The sequence below is a fragment of the Capra hircus genome, chromosome 10, assembly GCF_001704415.2.
Source record: "Capra hircus breed San Clemente chromosome 10, ASM170441v1, whole genome shotgun sequence".
Lineage (NCBI taxonomy): Eukaryota > Metazoa > Chordata > Mammalia > Artiodactyla > Bovidae > Capra > Capra hircus.
The window spans coordinates 56,595,753-56,615,716 of record NC_030817.1 but is presented as its reverse complement, the minus strand read 5'-3'; the positions used below and the strand labels follow the sequence as shown (position 1 = coordinate 56,615,716).

Genomic DNA, 19,964 nt, shown 5'->3' with positions numbered 1-19,964 from the left:
GTGAGTGGTAAAGTCACATGGATAAAGCAGGAAATGGGCTGTAAGGTAGTCCCCACAAGAAGAAATCCGGCTACACTAAGCAACTGCCAAAGTGCCAAAGCAGCCAAAATCACTGTCTGTGTTCTCACTCCCACCCTGATACCGCTGCCCATTCTGAGAGTGGGCACCGGGTTCCCAAGAAACAGGAAAATTCCCCTATAAAGCAACAGGCAGTACCCAGGGCTAAAGAAGTAAGCCAACGCTGGAGGAGGAGGAGACCAAGCTTGAGCACCCAATCCAAAGTGCTCAGAGCAGCAGGTTCACAGAGGATGATGGGACGGAGGGTGCCGGGCCAAGGCAGCGGCAGCAGTTAAGAAGTAAAGTTTATCTTGGTCGCCTTTCCACCTTCCCCCTCTTGCAGCTCTCTCTTCCTCAGTTCCATTCTTATTCAAGGCTGGCAATCAGTTAATCTCTCCTGAATCATTAGATAAGTAAATTGTTTTCTGGTAAGGTCATGGTTCAGTATTTCTTACAGCCATTCTTTCCCTTCTGTTTAATGGCCCTATGAAAGATGAAAGATAACCACAAATTCTTGAACGCTCCTCCCACTGAGAGGCAGGTCTGTGTCCTCTTTCCTTGAACCTGGGCAGGCTCTGTCAGTGCCCTGACCAGCTGAATATGGCAGAGGGACCGGGTGTCAGTGCGCAGGTCTCAGTTGTAAGAAATTGACAGTTTTCTCTTTTTATTGCTTGCAATGCTTGCTCTTGGGGTGGCTGGCCACCATGGAAGAAGCCTAAGCACCCTATGAGAAACACAATATAAGAAAGCCAAACAACGCAGAGAGACCTTGCAGAAGATGACACCTTAGTGTGTGCTGGGGACAGGGGTGCAGAAACAGACCGGGAGCACAGAGGCTTGTGACAGGTGAGTTAAGAGGCCACCAGGGAAGTGGATGCTCCAGCTTAAGGAACTCCAGCTGGTTCTTCCTGAATGCCTGACCTACAAGATCATAAGCAAAATGAAATGATTGTTTTAAGCTACTAAGATGACAGCATCCACCATTCACCCCTGCCAAACGACTCATAGGAATGAGTGACACTGCCATTTAGTAGAGGTGAGGATGAGACCCTTCAAGAGGCTCTATCCCATAGGAATCAAAACCATCCAAAGACTAGACGATACCCTCTGCAACAGAGGTGGTAAGACGGTAAAACACTGGGGACCATCATCAACTGAGCTGCCAGCATCCCTCAGGACTGGCTCTCTCTGTATCCTGTCAATATTTTAAATCTAGATGTGCAGCATAATAAGTCAACCTAATTCTTGGGCGGAATATCACACAGTACAAAATGACCTTCAAAAATCTCAGAACCGCTATTCCCATAGCAACCCCAAATTCTTGATGAAGATTCTTAAGAAAATATCACTGGCACTTACAAGAATTCCTTTTCTCTTCATTAACAGCTACAGAGCCTTATCCTTCATTCCTTTTGCCTCTCTGGATTATGTTCCCTAATAAACATTCTGGGAAACCTCACATTTTATTTAAGGTTGGATTTGAAAACCTAATTGAATAATTATGAGTCGAGAATATCCTCCTCCATTTCTGTTTCCAATTCTCTCTTTACCCTAACAGTGCTGACATATTCCAGCCAGCCTGATTTGATTCCCATCACACGCATCAGCAATGTCTGATCCCAGCCTTTGTAGCTGGGGTCCAGAGCCCACAGCCTAACCAGACTCCCAAGACTTCTGAGGAAGTACTTTGACTTTCCTCTTAAAGATCTCACAACGTGTATGCGATTTGGGGGTTTGGGTTTGTTTTCAGTACAACTGCTTTACAACGTCACCTTGGCTTTTGCTGTACAAGAGTGCATCAGCCATATGACTATATACACACACACATATATATACTCCCTCCCTCCCACACACCCCCAACCCACCCTCCTAGGTCATCACAGAGCCCCGAGCTGAGCCTCCTGTGCCTCGTAACAGCAGCTTCCCACTACCTACTTTACACATGGTAGTGTAGATATGTCAAGCCCCATCTCCTCATTTGTCCCACCCTCCTCTTGCCCTGTCAGCCCAGTGGAAGGAAGTAGGGGAAGGACTCTGCTCCACATCATTTTGGTTGAACTAGGCAGAGGCCTTGATCCCCTGGCTTTGACCTTTAACCCCACCAAAAGAATTCCTTCCTGCTTTAATACAAAAATGTACCAAAGTCACTTGGTTACCCTCAGGAATGCGACTACTCTGTAGACTCAAAAGGAACATGTCAGAGGCAAGCATGGGCTCCAGAATCCACGTAAAGTCTTCTGTTCACCTTCTAGCTCTCCCATTATTTTATTCTGTGACCTTAAGGAGTTGGTCTCAGAGCCTGCCTCCTCATCTGTAACAGAGGACAAAGACCACCTCTGCCTCAGATGGCTATGGCAAGGGTTTCATGAGATGAAGTGCACGAAGGGCACAAGGGGCCTAACAAACAGCCCCAGTGACTCTCAGTTCCCTTCCCTTAAGAATATATTAAAATTTAAAAAAAAGCACGCAGCTATCTGGGGTTAATTCTGTGACAGCCATTCTACACAAGGCAGTTAACACATGTCCACATACAGCATGAGTGCTAACTGTGCAGAAGTCTTCCCCGTAGTTTACACACATTAAAAGGGTGGGAGCTGACAATTCCTTTCCACAGAAAAATTCCAAATAAATAAGTCAGTAAAAATCCTTCAGAAACTCCTCTGGTATCTGCCTTGAAATTAAATTATTTTTAAAACATCAAATGAATGAGATAAAATATTCTATTTTAATAAGCTGATCTCAAAATTGATATAACGACTATATACACCTTAATGTCAGAATCATTAAACTTTACACAGTTAATGTAAAATACTTCAGAAGCAAATGTACTTTAGAAGCACATTTCAAGGCGGTTTAGACAACTGAATAAAATGCTACTCAGATAAAACACTTAAGTACATAAGCAACTTGGGTGTCAAAACCATACTGAGATACACTAAACTCTGACGTATTCAGAACAGATTAAATCATGGTACACCAATCTAATCAATCAAAATACATTGTACCTTGGTCATTCTAATATCCAATATGTGGGGTTGCAAGTCTTCAAAAATATTTTTTAAATTTCTAACTTTTGTTTTAACAAAGAAGCAAATAGAAATGATTTCAAATCACACCAGATTTAAGATATGGTGATCAGGGACTTCCCTGGTGGTCCAGTGGCTAAGGCTCCATGCTCCCAACAAAGGGGGCTCTGGTTCGATCCCTGGTTGGGTAACTAGATCCACGTGCCGTGACTTGGCACAGCCAAATAAATGAATATAAATAAATATTTTTAAAAAGATAAGGTGATCAGCTTATTTTTACAGACAGTAGGTTTAAACTTCTACTCCAAATAATTCAATTCTTTTTTATCCAGGATAAATAGGATGACCTGGTTTTCTTTAAGGGACACTGTCTTTGGCCCTCAGAGGCTAATTTTCAGACTGTGCTTGAGCCAATTTTTCAAACCTTTTTCATGTCAGGACATGCATGGAAAATGATAACATCTGTATGGTGCACATACGTAAATTGAAGAGTCATCATGGGGGCCAGAAGTAATCTGCTTGGAGGCCCCAGCCACCCTTAGGCTGAGGGGACTGTTATCTCAACACATAGGTAATCTTTTTATGGCCTTTCTGATGGAAAGCTATGTTTCCCAGTCTTTTACCTGGTTTTCTAGTAACGCAGGAAGAAGTCCCCCTTCTACTCCAATGCCCACTTGTTGGAACAAAGGCTTTTAAGTCATCAACCAGCTGAGAGGACCAGCATTATCTAGGAATCCAAAGTGCTCCTCTGAGTTTATCCTACTCACTAATGCGCTAAGACCCACTGGAGAAAATGGATGCCCAAATCCTTATTTCTGTCCTAAGTATAACCGTCCTATCCTACCACCATTCTATAACCTGAGGGAGCAACCAGTTAACAGTATGACATGAAGGAATCTAACACAAATTAAATTAAAAGAGAAAACTACTAGGAACAGCTGCATCTGAGCACTCAGGCAGTAAAATAGCACTGACGAGTATGTAAAAGGAAAGGAAAAGTCAACTGATTAAGATGAACATGGATGCAGGCTAAAAATGTTTCCAAGGCCACTTCTAGCGCTCTGATGTCAAGGTTTCCAAGACAAAAATATAATTACAATAAAGTACTTCACTTCCACAGCCTTGAATACAGTCATAAGGTCACCACAGATGTGAAGATAGGAGCAGGCAGACAAGTAATTTGAAGCACTATAAGATCACTTACACAATACTGCTCACACAATTGAAAAGTTAAAACTTTCCATCTTCTCTGAAGATATCCCATAATACAAAAAAAAATATTTGTACAAGGCTTTTAGCTGCAGCATTATCTGATATTGCAAAATACTGGAAACAACCTAAATACCCAAAGAGAGGAGACCATTAGAATTCACTGCGAACCACGACAAATGGAGCACCATGAATGGGTTAAAAATAAGGAAAATTTCTGCACACATGGAATGATGTTCAGAATATACTATTAAATAAAAGAAATCCCAAAAGAGCATACTTAGTTTGTTACCTTTTGTGACAGAAAGAAAACACTCCTGTATCTGCAATCTTTTTTTTAACAAGAAAGAAACAAGGATAGATCAAAATAATTGGTTGTTTATAGAGGGTAGATAGGAATGAGAAGTGTGAGGTAGTAACACTTCTTGGTACGGTTTTAACTTCTGGAACTGTGTGTGTGTGTGAGAGTCATTCAGTCGTGCCTGACTTTCCAATCCCATAGGCTGTAGCCAACCAGGCTCCCCTGTCCATGGGATTTCCTAGGCAAGAATACTGGAGTGGGTAACCATTCCCTTCTCCAGGAGATCTTCCCAACCCAGGGATCGAACCTGGGTCTCCTGCATTGGTAAGCAGATTCTTTACTATCTGAGCTACCAGGAAAGCCCATACTCACATTTTATATACTCAAAAAAAGTAAAATAAAATCAGCAAGGATAAGGCAGAAAAAATTTTTTAATGGAAATCAAACAAAAACAAATGAAGTAGACTGTATGTCAAATAAGTGTGTTAAAAGAGGGAAGGAAAGGGAAGGAAAAGGAAGTCTAACACAATTTTTTAACATAATACTTTATATTTTGTGAGTATACAGACAAAAAAACACCATTAAGAATATTAATCCCTGGTTATAAGCAGTGTTCCTGCAATGGTGTGGGTCCGCAGTTTAGAGCTACTCTCTCTGACTACGGCACACAGCAAACAAGTACATGTGTTGAGCATAATGGGAACCAGATTCTCACTTTAGAGAAGGGCATTGCAAATGCAGAAAGTGCTGAACTGGAATTAAAGGTATCAAAATGAACTCATGGTTACACAAACAAATACAAACAAACATATATATATACACACATACACATTGTCATATTTCTTAATTCCTATTTGCTGAGAGATCTTAGGTTATAAACATTATTCCCCACCAAAAGGAATGATGGCTACTTGGAGAAATGGCTGATTCCAAGACGGGGGCAGACTGAGTACAAGATGAGCCAGGAGCACCTTGCCATGCCAGAAAGTAAGGGCTCCAAGAACAATAGGGACATGTCAAAATTATGGCCTAAGAAGGTTTCCACTAGCCAAATCTAGGACAACTTGATCTTCAGAATAAACAGCAATAGGATGTTAAGAAATAAAATGAAAACCTGAGTTCATGTTAATAAAATAAATGAATAAACAAGTGAGTGAGAAAGGAAAGCACGTCCCCATATATACTTAGAAGAAATAAGTTAAAAAATCAACATTCTGCAACCATCCTAGTAACAACTGCTTCAATCAAGAATCATCAGTGCATGCTAAATTACTAGATTAATGTTTGATGAGGAATAAGACAATTATACGTAAAATTTCAAAGCATCTGCTACTAATTAGTTATTAATAACAAAAGGAAAAAAGTAACTTTACAACAAAGAACCTTGCAAATATCACCTTAATAAAATAAATATTACCAAAATGAGACAAACCAATTTCTTATGCCTCTCGATATAATGCCCTGAGAAGACACATTGCTTCTGCAGTATTCCTATCAAAACCTTGCACAGCTTGAATCTAAAAAACTCAAGTGGAAGTACACTCTACAGAAATACTCAAGACGTGAAAGACAAAGAAAGGATAAGGAATCATTGGAGACTGAAGGATACTAAAAGAGTTCACAACAAAATGAAACACATGGTCGTGGGCGAGATGTAGGGGAGATGGGTGGGGCAACACAACTGGGAAATAGCTGTGAAGGACATTATATAAAGACATTATTGAGACAATAGGAGAAATCTGAGAATGGAATGTGCACTCAGTAATGCTGCTACGTCAGTCATTAAATGTCCTAATTTTAACCAATATCCCATGCTTAGTGAAAAGAAAGTCCTTGTTCTTCAGGGGGGGATAAAGCATTCATGGATGAAGGAACATTAGGTCTGCAAATTATTCAGTGATGGGAGTGGGGGGCAATATATAGAAAGAAGGTACACATTTAACACCAAGGTGGCAAAATGTTAACTCATGAATAGGTAAAGAGTACAAGGCAGTTCTTTGTATTATTCTAATAATGTCCCTTTAAGTGTGAAAGTGTATCAAAATAAAAAAGGTTTTGAGATTTTTACATTTTTATTCTTTACTTCCTATTAAAAACATACTTTTTGAAAATTACTATAACACAAAGGAAAAGGTTAAATTACCAGTGTACAGAGCCAAATAGTACTATAAACCTGGCAGTAACTTCCCTTTATTAATGGATGACAAACTAATCCAGTAAAAATATTATAACAGATTAATTGCAGTAGTCCAAATGACCTTACAACCATGTTTCTTTTATACATCCAAACTCTGGCTCCCAATTTCCCAAGCAGAGCCAAACCTAGAGGCTTATCTACTCTCTCTGCTGACTCTGGTAATAGCAGCAGTATTTTGCTCTGCTTATCAAGGAAGGTAAATCTGAGTTTAAACTTTTACTCAAAAATAGTACTGCAAAATTTCAGTTTTAGTGATTTAACTCTCTAAATGATTACTAATAAAATCTACCTCTGATATGGCAAAGCATGTTTTTACCCTAAAAACTGCATTTAAAAATATTTCATTTAAAAATAAACACTAATTGGGATTCCCTGGTGGTCCAGTGGTTAAGACTCTACACTTCCAATGCAGGAGACGCAGGTTCCATCCCTGGCCAGGGAACTAACTAAGATCCCACATGCTGCACACCACGGTCAAACAATTTTAACTAATTAAACAAAAATAAACACCAAATTAACCATGGCATACCAATTTCTCTCTTATCTCCTCTCCACCCCATTTCACTAAAATGACAATAAAAAATTAAATCGATAGTGACTCCCAAAGAGAACATGTGAGACAAGCAAACTCCAGCATGCTTTTGGCAGTCAGGAAGAAGCTGAAGGAGCAGTAACAATCTCCATAGCGTTAAGAAAGCTGCAGCCCAAGTGCCAGCAGAGAAGAGTGCGGCCGGGAGGCAGTTCTGGGCTTAGGGACCTGGGGCACAGCAGACAGCAGGGTAAAGGTGGCACTAAGAACAAGCAGGAACGATGAGCTCATGGACTTCCTACGTTCTCACGTCAGGACATCAGCGGCCGGGGGTTCAGTTCCCAGAGGGAATGCTGAAAAAATGGTGCGAAAAAATAAATATCCACACGGACGTCTTGACTGTCTTCCTCCAATGAAGAAGGCGGCCTGTCCCCAACTTCACGGTGAAGCCCAATGTATACAAGCCTCACAGAGCTTTTTAGTGCCCCACCCTTACATGAAAAAATAGATAAAATAAGATCCTGTGAAGGAAAGCTCTAGTTTGAAAGAATCCTTTTGAAAAGAAAAAGAGGAACCCAGAGACAAGAGAAACAATGCAGACAGCACAGAAAAGCCTCAGAACAAAGTCTAAAACCTAGGAGTGACGAGAGAAGACACTGCGCAACAGCAGCAATAGGATGTATGAAAAACCAATGGTCAGGAAAAGGAGGAGAAGTGCTTAAGAGCAAGAAATATTATTGTCAAAATTCAGTACAAGGGTAGAAGGAAAAATAAAAACAAGGAAATATCTCAGGAACTAGAACCAAAAGGCAAAGAAATAAAAAGATAAGAAAATTACAGGTTCTACCCACAGTGCTCAACATTCAATTAATAGGAGTTGTACCAAAAAAATGTACAAACTAAGAGATTTAAGTATGGGAAAATTAGTGTGCTCTCAAATGCACAGATCGAAAAGTCCCTTGAGAACCCATCACAAGAAAAGAAAAACTAAGCCATGCCAAGACACATTACTCTGAAATTCCGGAACACCAAGGATAAAAGGAATATCCTAAAAGCTTCCAGGAGAAAGAATAAAAGGCTATATATGAAGAAACAGTCATCAAAAAGGCATCACATTTCTTAAAAAAAAAAAAAACACTGAAAGCCTAAAAACAAAGGAACACTGCTTTTAATATTCTGAGAGAGGGACTTCCCTGGCAGTCCAGAGGTTAAGACTGTGCTTCCAATGGGAGAGGCGTGGGTTTGATCCCTAGCTGGGGAACTAAGATCCCACAAGCTGTGCTATGTCATCCAAAAAAAAAAAAAATTCTAAGAGAAAAATCTTTTCTAACTAACAGTCTATAGTCAACCAAGCAGTCAAGTACAAAGGTAAAATAAAGGTGTCAGACTTAGATGGGATCAAAAATGTGGCTCCCCTGAGAAGCAAGCTAGATGATATACAATGGTCTAATAAACCAAGGAAGAGAAAGACCTGGGATCCAGGGAATGGGAGATCTAATACAAGAGGACAGTGAGGGAATCACAGGATAAAAACTGTCCAGTCGGCTCAGAGAACAGTCAGCTCAGATGGAAGCGAGGGCACTCTAGGGAGGAGAGCCTCAGGAATACTACTACTAAGAAATTATGTGTTTAAATGCTTGGAAAATAACATTCATAGATATTTGACTAATGTATACGTTACATTTGGGAGAAAATGTAAAGAAAGTAAAGTAAGCAATTAAAAAAAAAAGCAATTACTAACTAAAGGAAAAATAAAATGCCAGGAAAAAAAAGTAATCACAATATTAATAAAAATTTGTGGTCTGGTCATATTGAGAAATGGAGAGGGGGCAGGTAATGAAATACTAACGTCCTCGCGTACCAACACAAGATGTCAAGAGATGCTACCTAAAATGGATAAATTGAAAAATAACAATGTATGACTTAGAAGTATGGGTCAGCATGAGGGAGAAAGCTAACAGAGCTGAAAGGGGTTGTCTGTGGACATCAGGACTGAGGGTGGAGGGAAGGTACCTGCTGTTCTATTTTAAATCTTCTGATACTATACTGTATGGCGTAACTGTATAATGTACTACTTTTCCAAAACACCAATCTTTAAAAGGTAAACTGATATAACAATCATATCAATTCATGAAGTTGCCTAAACCACTTTTTTTATCTTAAAAAATGCCTATCACCTATTACACAAAATAAAAATTACAAACGCTGTTTATCATTTGGGGCCAGGCACCTACTGAACTCCCTGTATACCACAAGGCTAATTTCCAGAGCTAATGGTATGTGTCCTCTACTAGAGAATGTAATTTCAAAGCTGGCCGAAATTTATCATCTATATGTTAACAGAGCCAGATACCTACAGAGCCAGAAGAGAGGGCATCTGGTCCTGCTGATTTCCTACACAGAGGCAAATTCTGATCCATAAGACTGGTCCCCTCACTCGCTCAAGCATTTTACTCTATTTTGAAATGCATTTCTGAAATCAGTCCTCAAAAGCAATTGAAAACAACATATGAAAATAACGTATGTGAAACTACATATGCTCAATTATAATGTACTAAACATCTTTTATTATTCATTCTATCACAGACTCAGACTTGTTCAAACCCACTTTTGTTAAAAAAAAAAAAAGACACCTATGAAGCTATTATGCTTTTATCTGTTCTACAGTATTGAGCTAAATGCTGGAACTGTGCCCCTACCTACAAATAAGAGGAAAGGGTGGTGGAGAGGAGGACTGAAACTACTCAAGTCAAAGCAGATTACTAAATCAGAGTCAAAATGGCTACTTCTGCCTTTGGAAGACTAGATACAAATAACCACAGAAAAATTATCAGGAGCTTACATTGTTTCAAAAATAACTCTTCTTATGAAGCTGATTATACAGACTACGAACAAAAAAGCCATGAATCGCTTAAGAAAAATTCTGGCATCCAATATTTCCATTTATTTAATATAGCAAGATCTGATGCAATTCCACACTTTGCCAACAACCTGAGTAAGCAAATCCATAGTTAAATAGTAAAAGGATTTTCAAAAGAAATGAATCAAGTCATAAATGTAAACACCACACAACTATTATTTCAAAACAAAAGCAAGTGTATACAAGACAAGAAAAGAGGCACACAGGTATTTTATAGGAAGCACTCCCTCCCATAAATCAACAAAGCATTTAAGACGTTAAGGGACCTCATTATCAAAGACTTTACTCAGAGAGCAGGTTTAATATCTATGTTGTACAATCCTTTTTCTAGCGTTTTGTGGTTATACAGTATAGCTTAGCACTAAGTACAAATCTGGGGGTGGGGGGTGGGGTGAAATTACCACAGTTGTATTTACTGGTGTGCTGGGAAACTATCCTTTTAAAAATCAATGGGACTATTTATGAAGAAATGGAAATAAAACACATAAACTGGGCATATACTTATACTCTGCTTAAAGGGCTAGATATCCAGTATTATAGAAAATAGGCACCTATAAACTCCATTAGCTGTTAAAATTATCTGATGTAAAGCAAGAGTCGGAATTTTTTTTTTTACAACCAATAGGTACATTAAAAAAAATCTGACCCACATTTCCCCAAAAATCTATATTAATCATTCAAAGGAAAAAAGTCTCAAAAAATATTTCTTAAATGAGGTTCTAAAAAGACTACACACAAACAAAACACTTGAAATAACTGAAATGAAACTGATGCGGTTAAATTAAATTAGAATTAAATTCTCACAGCATGAATGTTGAGCTCTGGCAGCTACTTCATACACATAAGGTGAAGCTTGAATCTGTTGTTGCAAACAGTTTCTCCAATGCCAAAAGAGTTCACAATTAACATTCAAAATAATTCAGATGGAAACTAGAGTTAATCTCAGTTTTACTGTGTGACACTAAAATTTAAAAACCACTCAATCAATAATATAAATGTCAGCCCCAGATTAAGTTAAACAGAAGTTCTTTAACAACAACAACAACAACAACAACAACTTAGAATATTTTTCAACATTTATCTATCCATTATCCCAGGGAAACATTCTGTCACCAAAAAAAAAAAAAAAAAAATTTTGCTTCGTAGAAATTTCAGCATGATCTTCACAAACTCTGACCAAAACAAAGGAGATCTATTATTTAAAAAGGAAAACCTGAGCATGGTCAGTAAGAACAAAGATTTAAAGACGTTAAATCAACAAGTGTCCTATCTTACAACTGGTTAAATTAAACCTGCAGGAACATGACAGTTAATCACCAGCCTGCTCTGCCTGGTGATGAGATAGTTCAAGAACAGTCCATGAAATTAGGAGTCTTCAGGACAGGTCAAGGATAAATAGGCAAGTAGATTTCTAAAGGCTGCCTTAAACCCAGCTAGAACAAAGAAAAAATATCAGGAAAGAACATCTACTCAAAATGGAAAGCAGCCTGCTGATAGTTATTCAATCCTAAAGCAGAGTACAAAGTCTCTAGATAAAATCCAGTCGGTTATAATATCTTTTCAAAGACACGAGCTGGTTCATATTCAAAATAAACTCTCATTTCCCTCCTCAAAAGGGTCTTAAAAATTTAATGAGCTAGTGGTGATTAATGGTGAAGCATTTAGCTAACACAAATACTCAGACAACTACAAATTTCACTTTTCAATGCACAAGTTTAGTTTCAACAAAAGTTTTCAAAATTTGAAGTAGCCTTCTTAAGCTTACCTGTATATAATATATCTGTAAAAAGCAAACATATACCTGTTTTTCAGTATGTCTTAAGTGTGTGGGGCGGGGTAGCGTGGGGGTGGGGAAGGGAAATCTTGTTTTAAGCACTGCAGCCTAAAGACTATAAGTAACTTCTACAAGAAATATGATTGGAAAATCTTAAAATATAACGAAATGCAGTCAACAAAAGATACTGCCTAAAAGCAAAGATTCAAATAACCCCTGAGCTACCAGCAGCAAAAGCAAAATTCTCTATCTTAAGAATTCTCTCCCTCCCCCACCCCATAACAAACAACCTCCAAGAAGAATCTTCTCCAGCAGAAACAAAATGAACAAATGGGAGGGGGCCATGTTTATAAAATGACAAAGAGCTCACTGCATTTTATCCTTATCCACAGCTATGGTGAGAAGGCTAGTTCATGATATCTGAACTAAAGTAAAGCTCATTTCAGCCTACAAAAAAATTCAATCTGAACCAAAATTTAGACATTCAAAAACAGTGTTCTTCCAACGGTATTAACAACCTTATTCCACCCTGCTGGCATTTTAATCAATAAACAGAGGGAGGAAGAGCTAATTAAATATAGAAATTTAAAATAAATTATTTCCAAAATGTAGAATTTAAAATACACTTTCACATCAAAAATCTTCAGAGGAATTACTTCAAGTATGTCTCCAAACACTTATAATCCTTTAAATTATCAAGCAGTAAGTGACTAGATGACAAAATAAAGACCCTGCTTTTAAAAAGGCAAGCAAAAAGTATGGTTTGAATGGTATTTGAATTTAAGTTCTGGGCTATCTCTAATATCCCCAAGCATCTTGAGCAATTCTGTTAATCTTTGTCTCAGTTTCACAATCTGTGAAACAGGAAAAACTACAAGGATGGGTAGTTAATTAAATTAGTCAGGATTAAATGCTGGCCAACTGCTTTGAAGTCCCTTTCTGTTGTTCTCAGTTCTCCTCCTACTCAGTAAAACTAGTAGATGAGAAAACATCTGGAATTACTATATACACTAACATCTGCAGACTCACAGCAGTTAAAAGATGACCTCTGTTTACAAGCTTCTAAGCCAAAGATCATTCAACAACCCAGAAAGATTTCAAGATACAATTGGAATAAACAATATTTAGGTAAATTTCCTTTCATTGTGAAAGATACCTTCTCCCTACATTCTCAAAATAGACTATTAGAAATCACAGGGCATCTTGAGAAGTCTTGGGGTGAAACAATTCTAGGTAAGATGAACAAGCTGTTGTTGCTGCTAATGGTATTCTCGGCATTCTAAGCTGTCAATCAAGGTAAGCTTCATCACAAATAAACCCTCCAAAAAGTACCAGCCCCTGCTGAGAATCTAAGTACTTCCTTCTAAGCCATCTGTCCAGGAAAGCTCTACCAAAACACCTAGAATGCAGTGGCTCTTATGTTTAAAGGAGCTATGAATAAACATAAAACACTAAAATACATTAACAACATATAGTTCCCACTTCAAACACTGATAAGCTACTATCCAAGTCCACTTGGATGCTTAGGTTGAACACAAAACGCACGGTCTGGACACAACAATCAAAGGACACTACTATTTTCTTTCAAAGAAAGAAAATATCTACTATAGCTCAAGAAGTGGGGGAAAACTGCAAAAGAAAAAAACAACACAAGTTAGGGGAAATGCCCTTGTAAATTACTCCCTGATGGAAGAGGGACTCAATTAAATTTTAAGACAGGAATTTACTCAACGAGCTACAAACCAAGTTACTCACTGTTCTGCTTACTGAGCGACAAACACTAGAAAAACATAACTATTTCTAAATTAAGTTTAAAGGATTCAAAATTAATCTATCATATTCCAGTAAAGAAGGAAATCGTTTAAATTTCAAAGTGGAAAAAGTAGGATGTTATAAGAGCCTAAGGCTAATGCTGTAAAAGCAAAGAATGATGAGAATGAGCTATTTTGAGAATAAATGAATAACAAGAAACTGAAACAAACAGTTCAAATTCACCCCTCAACCCCATCCTTTCTTCTGCTGTTAGGCCATGAAGGATATTCTTTGTATACTACTAAGAATACTATTCGGAGAATAACTTCGGATCCATGTGTCAAAACTTCTTCACAACAGCAAAATGTTAGGCTCAGACCCTAGACTGCAGCCTCTTCAAACGAACACATGGAGCACATTCTAAATCCCAGCTTCTTCACATCTACTACCAATTATTCACAGACTTTGGAAATAAGCTTAGGCTGCTTTAAAGTTCTAGGGGCTGGGATTCCAGGTGGGATACTGCCAGAAAAACTAGAAAGACAACTGAGTTTGGCTTAAGCTTACAGATCTTATCGAAAAGTGTATGAAATTTAAATATTAATCTTCAAAACTATCACAGGCCCACTGATTTTTAACTGTCCCATCCACATTTACTACTAAAATGTCATATCTGCCCACCTATAAACACAGAATGTCAAAAGAATAAATTCATCACACAGAATGTCAAAAGACTACAAATTCATCATGGTAACAAGACTGCAGATGGTCAGTTCCTCACAATCCAGTCAAACTTTACTTTACAGACTAAAAGCCAGGAGTGGCGACTGGTGAAAACATTCTGGGGAGAAGCTCACTTACTATGCTCTCCATTTATTTATTTTAAACACCAAGTTTAAGGCCAATCCAGCCACCATCAAAAGGAAGAAAGTTCCTTCATTCATTAAGCAAATATTTACTGAGTGTCTTATTACATGCTAGGCACTTAATTTCATACAGGGATACTACTAGAGAGCAGTAAATGCATTTGACCTTACAATGAACAAATGACTGATCCTATCTAGAAAATTTAGTCTACTGGGCATGCAAGACACTTCTTTAGATGTAGGTTGTGAGAGAAATCGGGTACCAAATAACCCATCACCCCATCAAGGTGATATCTCATTTTTAGCTCAAGCTTTATCACAAATGACAAGTTTATTACCACTGAGATGGGATCAATAATCAAAACTCTATCCAACTAAATGTATCTTCAAAAAAGGATTAATCTCCAATAACCATACCAAACTGCAAAATATTTACTTAATCTACACTTACTTTTTTTAGGTAATGTGAGGGCAAGTGTGTACTAGAAACTATAAGAGGATTTCTCAACTCTTTAAAGAATCAGGGAAAATTTTTTCATGCCTATGCTATTAAAATATCTGCAATTTAACTGGCTATTTAACCCAAACCCTTAAAGTCTTTGGCTCACCTTAGTTATGAAAACAGTTGTGTTTAGAGCATCTTTTTAACCAATCTGGGTTTTCTCCCCAGTATTTTGCCACTGGTTCAACCCTTTTACCCACACACACATACACAAATGAAATGCCCAAGTCTCCAGCTTCTGAAAATAACATCTGGTATGTGCACTTAACAAAAACCTTGAAAGAATGACCTTGTTTTTATTTAAAACATTTTCATTTAAAAATGAGAACGAATTTAGCAAAATTAAGACATAAATCAACTTTTACCTTATTAGGAGATTACTATTTTCAACACTTACCTTAAGCCACAACATGGATTTAACTTCTAACCAGTTAGCTTCCTGTCTCTCCCCAACTAGATTAGACTGCAACTTTTTTGAGAGCAAGGGACTGACTATTGGACTCCATCATCCCAGCTTATATATTATAAATTCTGTGAATCTCCACTCAGACATAAATGCAGCTAGTTTTAAGACCTTAAGGAATTCTTTAATATTTGAAAGCTATTTTGATAAGAGCAGCTGTCCTTAACTGTTAGTATTGTTGTATACAAGTGGATTCTCAGAGTGTGATCCTGAACCCCTGAGGGTTTCCAAAACCCTTCAGGGGTACATGAGGTCAAACTATTTTCATAAATAATACTGATGTTACTTTTATTCTCTACCCTTAATCTCTCACAAGCATGCAGTGGAGTTTTCCAGAGGCTACCCAATGTGTGATATCTCAGGAGACCGAAGGCAAAGGCAGATGTAAAAATCCAGCTGTCTTCTATTAAGCCAAACAACAAAGACAGTTACAAAAATGAAAATAACGCCAATCTTCTCACCAAATTTTTGTTTTGAAAATTTACGTAAATTACTATTTGTTAACAGGTAATGGATTTATTATTATTAATTGTAAAGGATGTAATAAATATGTTATTTATAAATATAATTTTCAGTACAACAAATATCAATAGCTATATGCCATACAAACAAAGGCTCTTTGGGTTCTCAATAATTTTAAGAGGGTAAAAGAAGCCTGAAAATAAAAAGTTTGAGAACCGCTGTGGTACACAATTATATAACATATACAATAATATGTACCAAGGGCTTTCCACAGATAAGAAGCTCAAGTTAATTCCGAAGTATAATTACTTCTTACAACCCCTAATCTTGTTGAGTAATAGATCTCCTTGCAAAACATAATTCAGCATAAAGCCAGTCTGTCCCAGTCCCTATTTAAGGGGCTTTAGATACTTAAGTATTCAGAGTCTTTTTTATAAAGATGTTCTGACCTATAAAACCACCTATTACTTGAATAGTGTTTGGACTCTCTCAAAGTTTGCACAAAAATTACCTTGTGCATCCTAACAGCCTGTGAAGTAAATGTGAAGTATTACCCCCCTTTTTTTTTTTTTTACAAATACCATAAGACTTAGGCTCAAAGGAAACAGAATTACTTTCCAAGGATGCACTGCTACCTAGAAAAGCCTAGGATGTTGGTCTTTTGCAATATGCTTGGCTGCCTTGAGGCTGTTTCACTGTAATGTAACTGCAAGCTCCCAAAGAGAACAGGGCAAGGGCATTACTTTTATTGTCCCAGTGCCAAAACAGGGATTTTCCCCTCCCTAAAAAGAACGCAATCAGACTCAGCACTCGGTCACCACGTTATTCCACACACTGGCTACTCTTTTCATGCCCTACCGAACAGAAAAGGAAAGAAGACATTTGAGAGTGTTGGAGAATAAATACCAGAATACATAACACTCCAAGATGATGAATTAGCCAAAGACTCATAGTTAATAATCGTTCAATCACTGAAACAACAGGCAGGCAAGAACAAGATCAAGCTCAATATAAAAATATGAGATTATATCAATAAATGGATGCCAACAGGTTAGTGGGAGGCCCGCATGAAGTGGGTTCAATTCACAGAACTTGAGCAGAAGGAAAAAATCCACATAAAGTTGCAAAACTAGCTTTATTGGTTCTACAAATGAAAGCACATGACTAAAATCACCCTCCCAAAGCAATGTCAGAGACAAACTTTGTTGCAAGATGCAAAGATGCCATCTTAGCCCTTGGACAGAAATAGCCCCTCCCTTAGAGCTAGCCATGCTAGTTTGTTCTTCATATCAGCACAAGCCTCTAAGTTATGTTCCATTTTAACTTAAGTTCCTCAAGAGATGTTCAATCTTCTGCACCTCTTTCCCACAGTCAAGTGGACGCCCTGACTGCAAAGGCAAGGCTGACTCACAACAGGATATCTGTCACTTGCATAAACTCTTTTCCTTTTTCTAGATGCATGTGCCCAATGAGGCCATTTTAAAATTTGATGGGAGTCTACCTAGAAAAAGCCATAAGGGAGCTGTCTGCTTTGTATCCCTGTAGAAAGTAATCCACAGAGAAAGTAATTTCATCATTCTTCATGAGGTATGCTTTTACTAGTGTTTACTTTGGTCATTTCTTCCCCCAAATCTCTTGGGAAAAAAAAAGAAAGACATAACTTACCACAATCGCAGCACCACAGCTACAATTAGAGCGAATGCAACATCAACTAATAAAGCAATTTGACACACCTTTTTTGTTGTTTCATACTCAACATTCACTGTAGAAGAAACATTCGTTGGTAAGTTTTCTGCACCCTCATAAAAGAACTGCAATACCGCACTGCAAAATCAATTAACCGGTTATAATCTTTATGGGCTTCGTGCAGAAAAAGACAATCTGACTTTACAAAGGCAAGCAAAGCATCGAACCTCTCAGAGCTCAAGGAAGCCACAGTTATTTAGACACCTTATACCAGGGTACATTTTTCTTTGTGGCTGTTGCCTGTGATTTTCTTCAAGGACATAATAATCACCATTTAAGAAGTAACCTGTCAAAAGTGTTAAGGCATTCTCTAAACTATCTTCCTAGCTCCGGCCCATAATGAGAAACGTCACACAGCTAAACCGTACCACTGCTCTGCTCTTCTCTTTATTTCTTCAAATGAACTTAAGATTTTTGAAACGCACAATTTACATTCTACAACCCAAGCTGCCACCGATTATCTCAAAGCTAATAAACAAAGACTATCGGCTGCACCAGGGCCCTACCAGGAAGTAATCAAAGCAGTGTGGCCGGTGCGATCCTAAGTCGCTAGAGCAGACAATAAGAGGGCACTGGGGCTTCCAAGAGGCCCGGCAGAAGGAGTTAAGATGCTTAAGCAATGCAAAAGCATTACATAAACCTAATAACTGTCCTCCAGCACATGGACTCGGAAATCCCAAAGCAGTTTCAACCCACCAAGACGACCTGAAAGGCAGCGCGAGCCGCCCCTCCAAAGCAGCTGCTCCATCAGCCTTCTGAGCTTTTTTAACCCGCAGCCTGTTTTCAAACTTCCCCCTCCCGCGTTGATGAAAGCCTCTGACCTCGGCTTCCCGAGTTCTGAGCACCTCGCGGGGTCGCGGCTCCCGCCCACCGGGCGTAGATCGGGTCGCTGGAACATAGGGGGAAGCGAAAGGCAGCGGGGCGGGAGCAGGTAGCGAAGGGCCCCAGCGCGCTCAGCAGCCCAGACAAAGCTGCCCCCAAGAGCGGAGCTTTTCCTGTCCGGTAGAGGAGGGGACACAACTCGGGCCCCGCCACACGTGCGGCCGCCTTGTGGGGGCCGGACACCCACTTCCCGCAGCCCCTCGACCCTGCGACACGGGCCAGCACAGCCCCCAGCCATTGCCGGGCGACGCGGGGGCGCGAGCCGCAGGCCAGGGTCCCGGCTCGCCGCCGTCCCCCACGCGCTCGTGGCCCCCGCGGGCTCTCATCCCTCGCGGGCCTTTCCTTCGCCGGCCGGACCGTCGGGCCACGGGAAACAAAGGAGCCGCCGCCGCCGCTCCGCCCGCCGCCGCTCCGCACGCCTCACCGCTTACCCCTCCCCAGCCACCGGGCCCGGCTTGCCCGCACCACTTCCCGAGTCCGCGCGTCCGCCGCCCGCGGCCCCTAGACGGCAGGCCCGGCGGAGCCGGGGCCTCGGGTGCGTTGCAGGGCCGCCTGGGGCCGCACTCACCGCTGCAGCACCAGGACGACGGGGAGCCGTTGGGGAACTTGGCTGAGTCCGGAGCGATGCAGACGCTGGAGCTCAGGTGCGGACACTCCATGGCCACCAGGAGGGCTGCGAGAAGGACTGAGGCTCCGGGACCCGGCGAGGCGGGGGCGGAGGAACTCCGAAGACTCCGTCTGGGGTCGCTCCTCGCCGGGCGCTCGGCCGACGGCGGCTGCGTCCCGAGCCCTTGCGTCAAAGAAAGCAAAAGCTTCCGGGCGCCGGGTTTTCTCGCCCGCCGTCTCCCGATGTCCGGCTCCGGGAAACGTGGTACTCCGGGATCCGGGTTCTGCCGCCACCCCTAGGTTGGGGGCTTCCGTCTTCCCAGGCCGGCCCCGCCCCGCCCCTGGGTAGGCCCCGCCTCCAGGCCCGGCCCCGCCCCCGTCTGCCCCAGCTGGGTGGGGTCCGCGCGCTCGCAGGCGGATGACCCAGAGTCAGACTGCGCTGGGAAGTGGCTTTCCCAACTCCTCTACCCCGAGCAGCCGCGGCTTCCCCCGGCCCGGAGAAGGGTGGGGCGCCAAGCCGGGGCACACCGGGCCGGTCCGCTGCTTTTTCCCCGGCCTGGGCGAGCGCTCGCAGTCAGAAAACTGATCCTGCGTAATGAGATGGTCTGACTACACCGGGGTAGAAAATCTGGTCACGAAAGAAAGTGTGAAAAAGAAAATAAAAACCACATG

At 40.4% G+C, this 19,964-nt stretch overlaps 1 protein-coding gene across 5 annotated transcripts in view; it reads right to left on the bottom strand.

Moving 5' to 3' along the window:
• Positions 1-19,608, bottom strand: part of USP3 (ubiquitin specific peptidase 3) — a 100,682-nt gene extending 81,074 nt beyond the window's left edge. The window contains exon 1 of one of the 5 annotated variants that reach the window (XM_018054316.1): positions 19,255-19,608. In XM_018054316.1, coding sequence (XP_017909805.1) covers positions 19,255-19,345 — 91 coding nt within the window. In that variant the 5' untranslated portion in view covers positions 19,346-19,608. The other 4 variants (XM_018054320.1, XM_018054318.1, XM_018054321.1 and 1 more) reach the window with 4 other exon arrangements.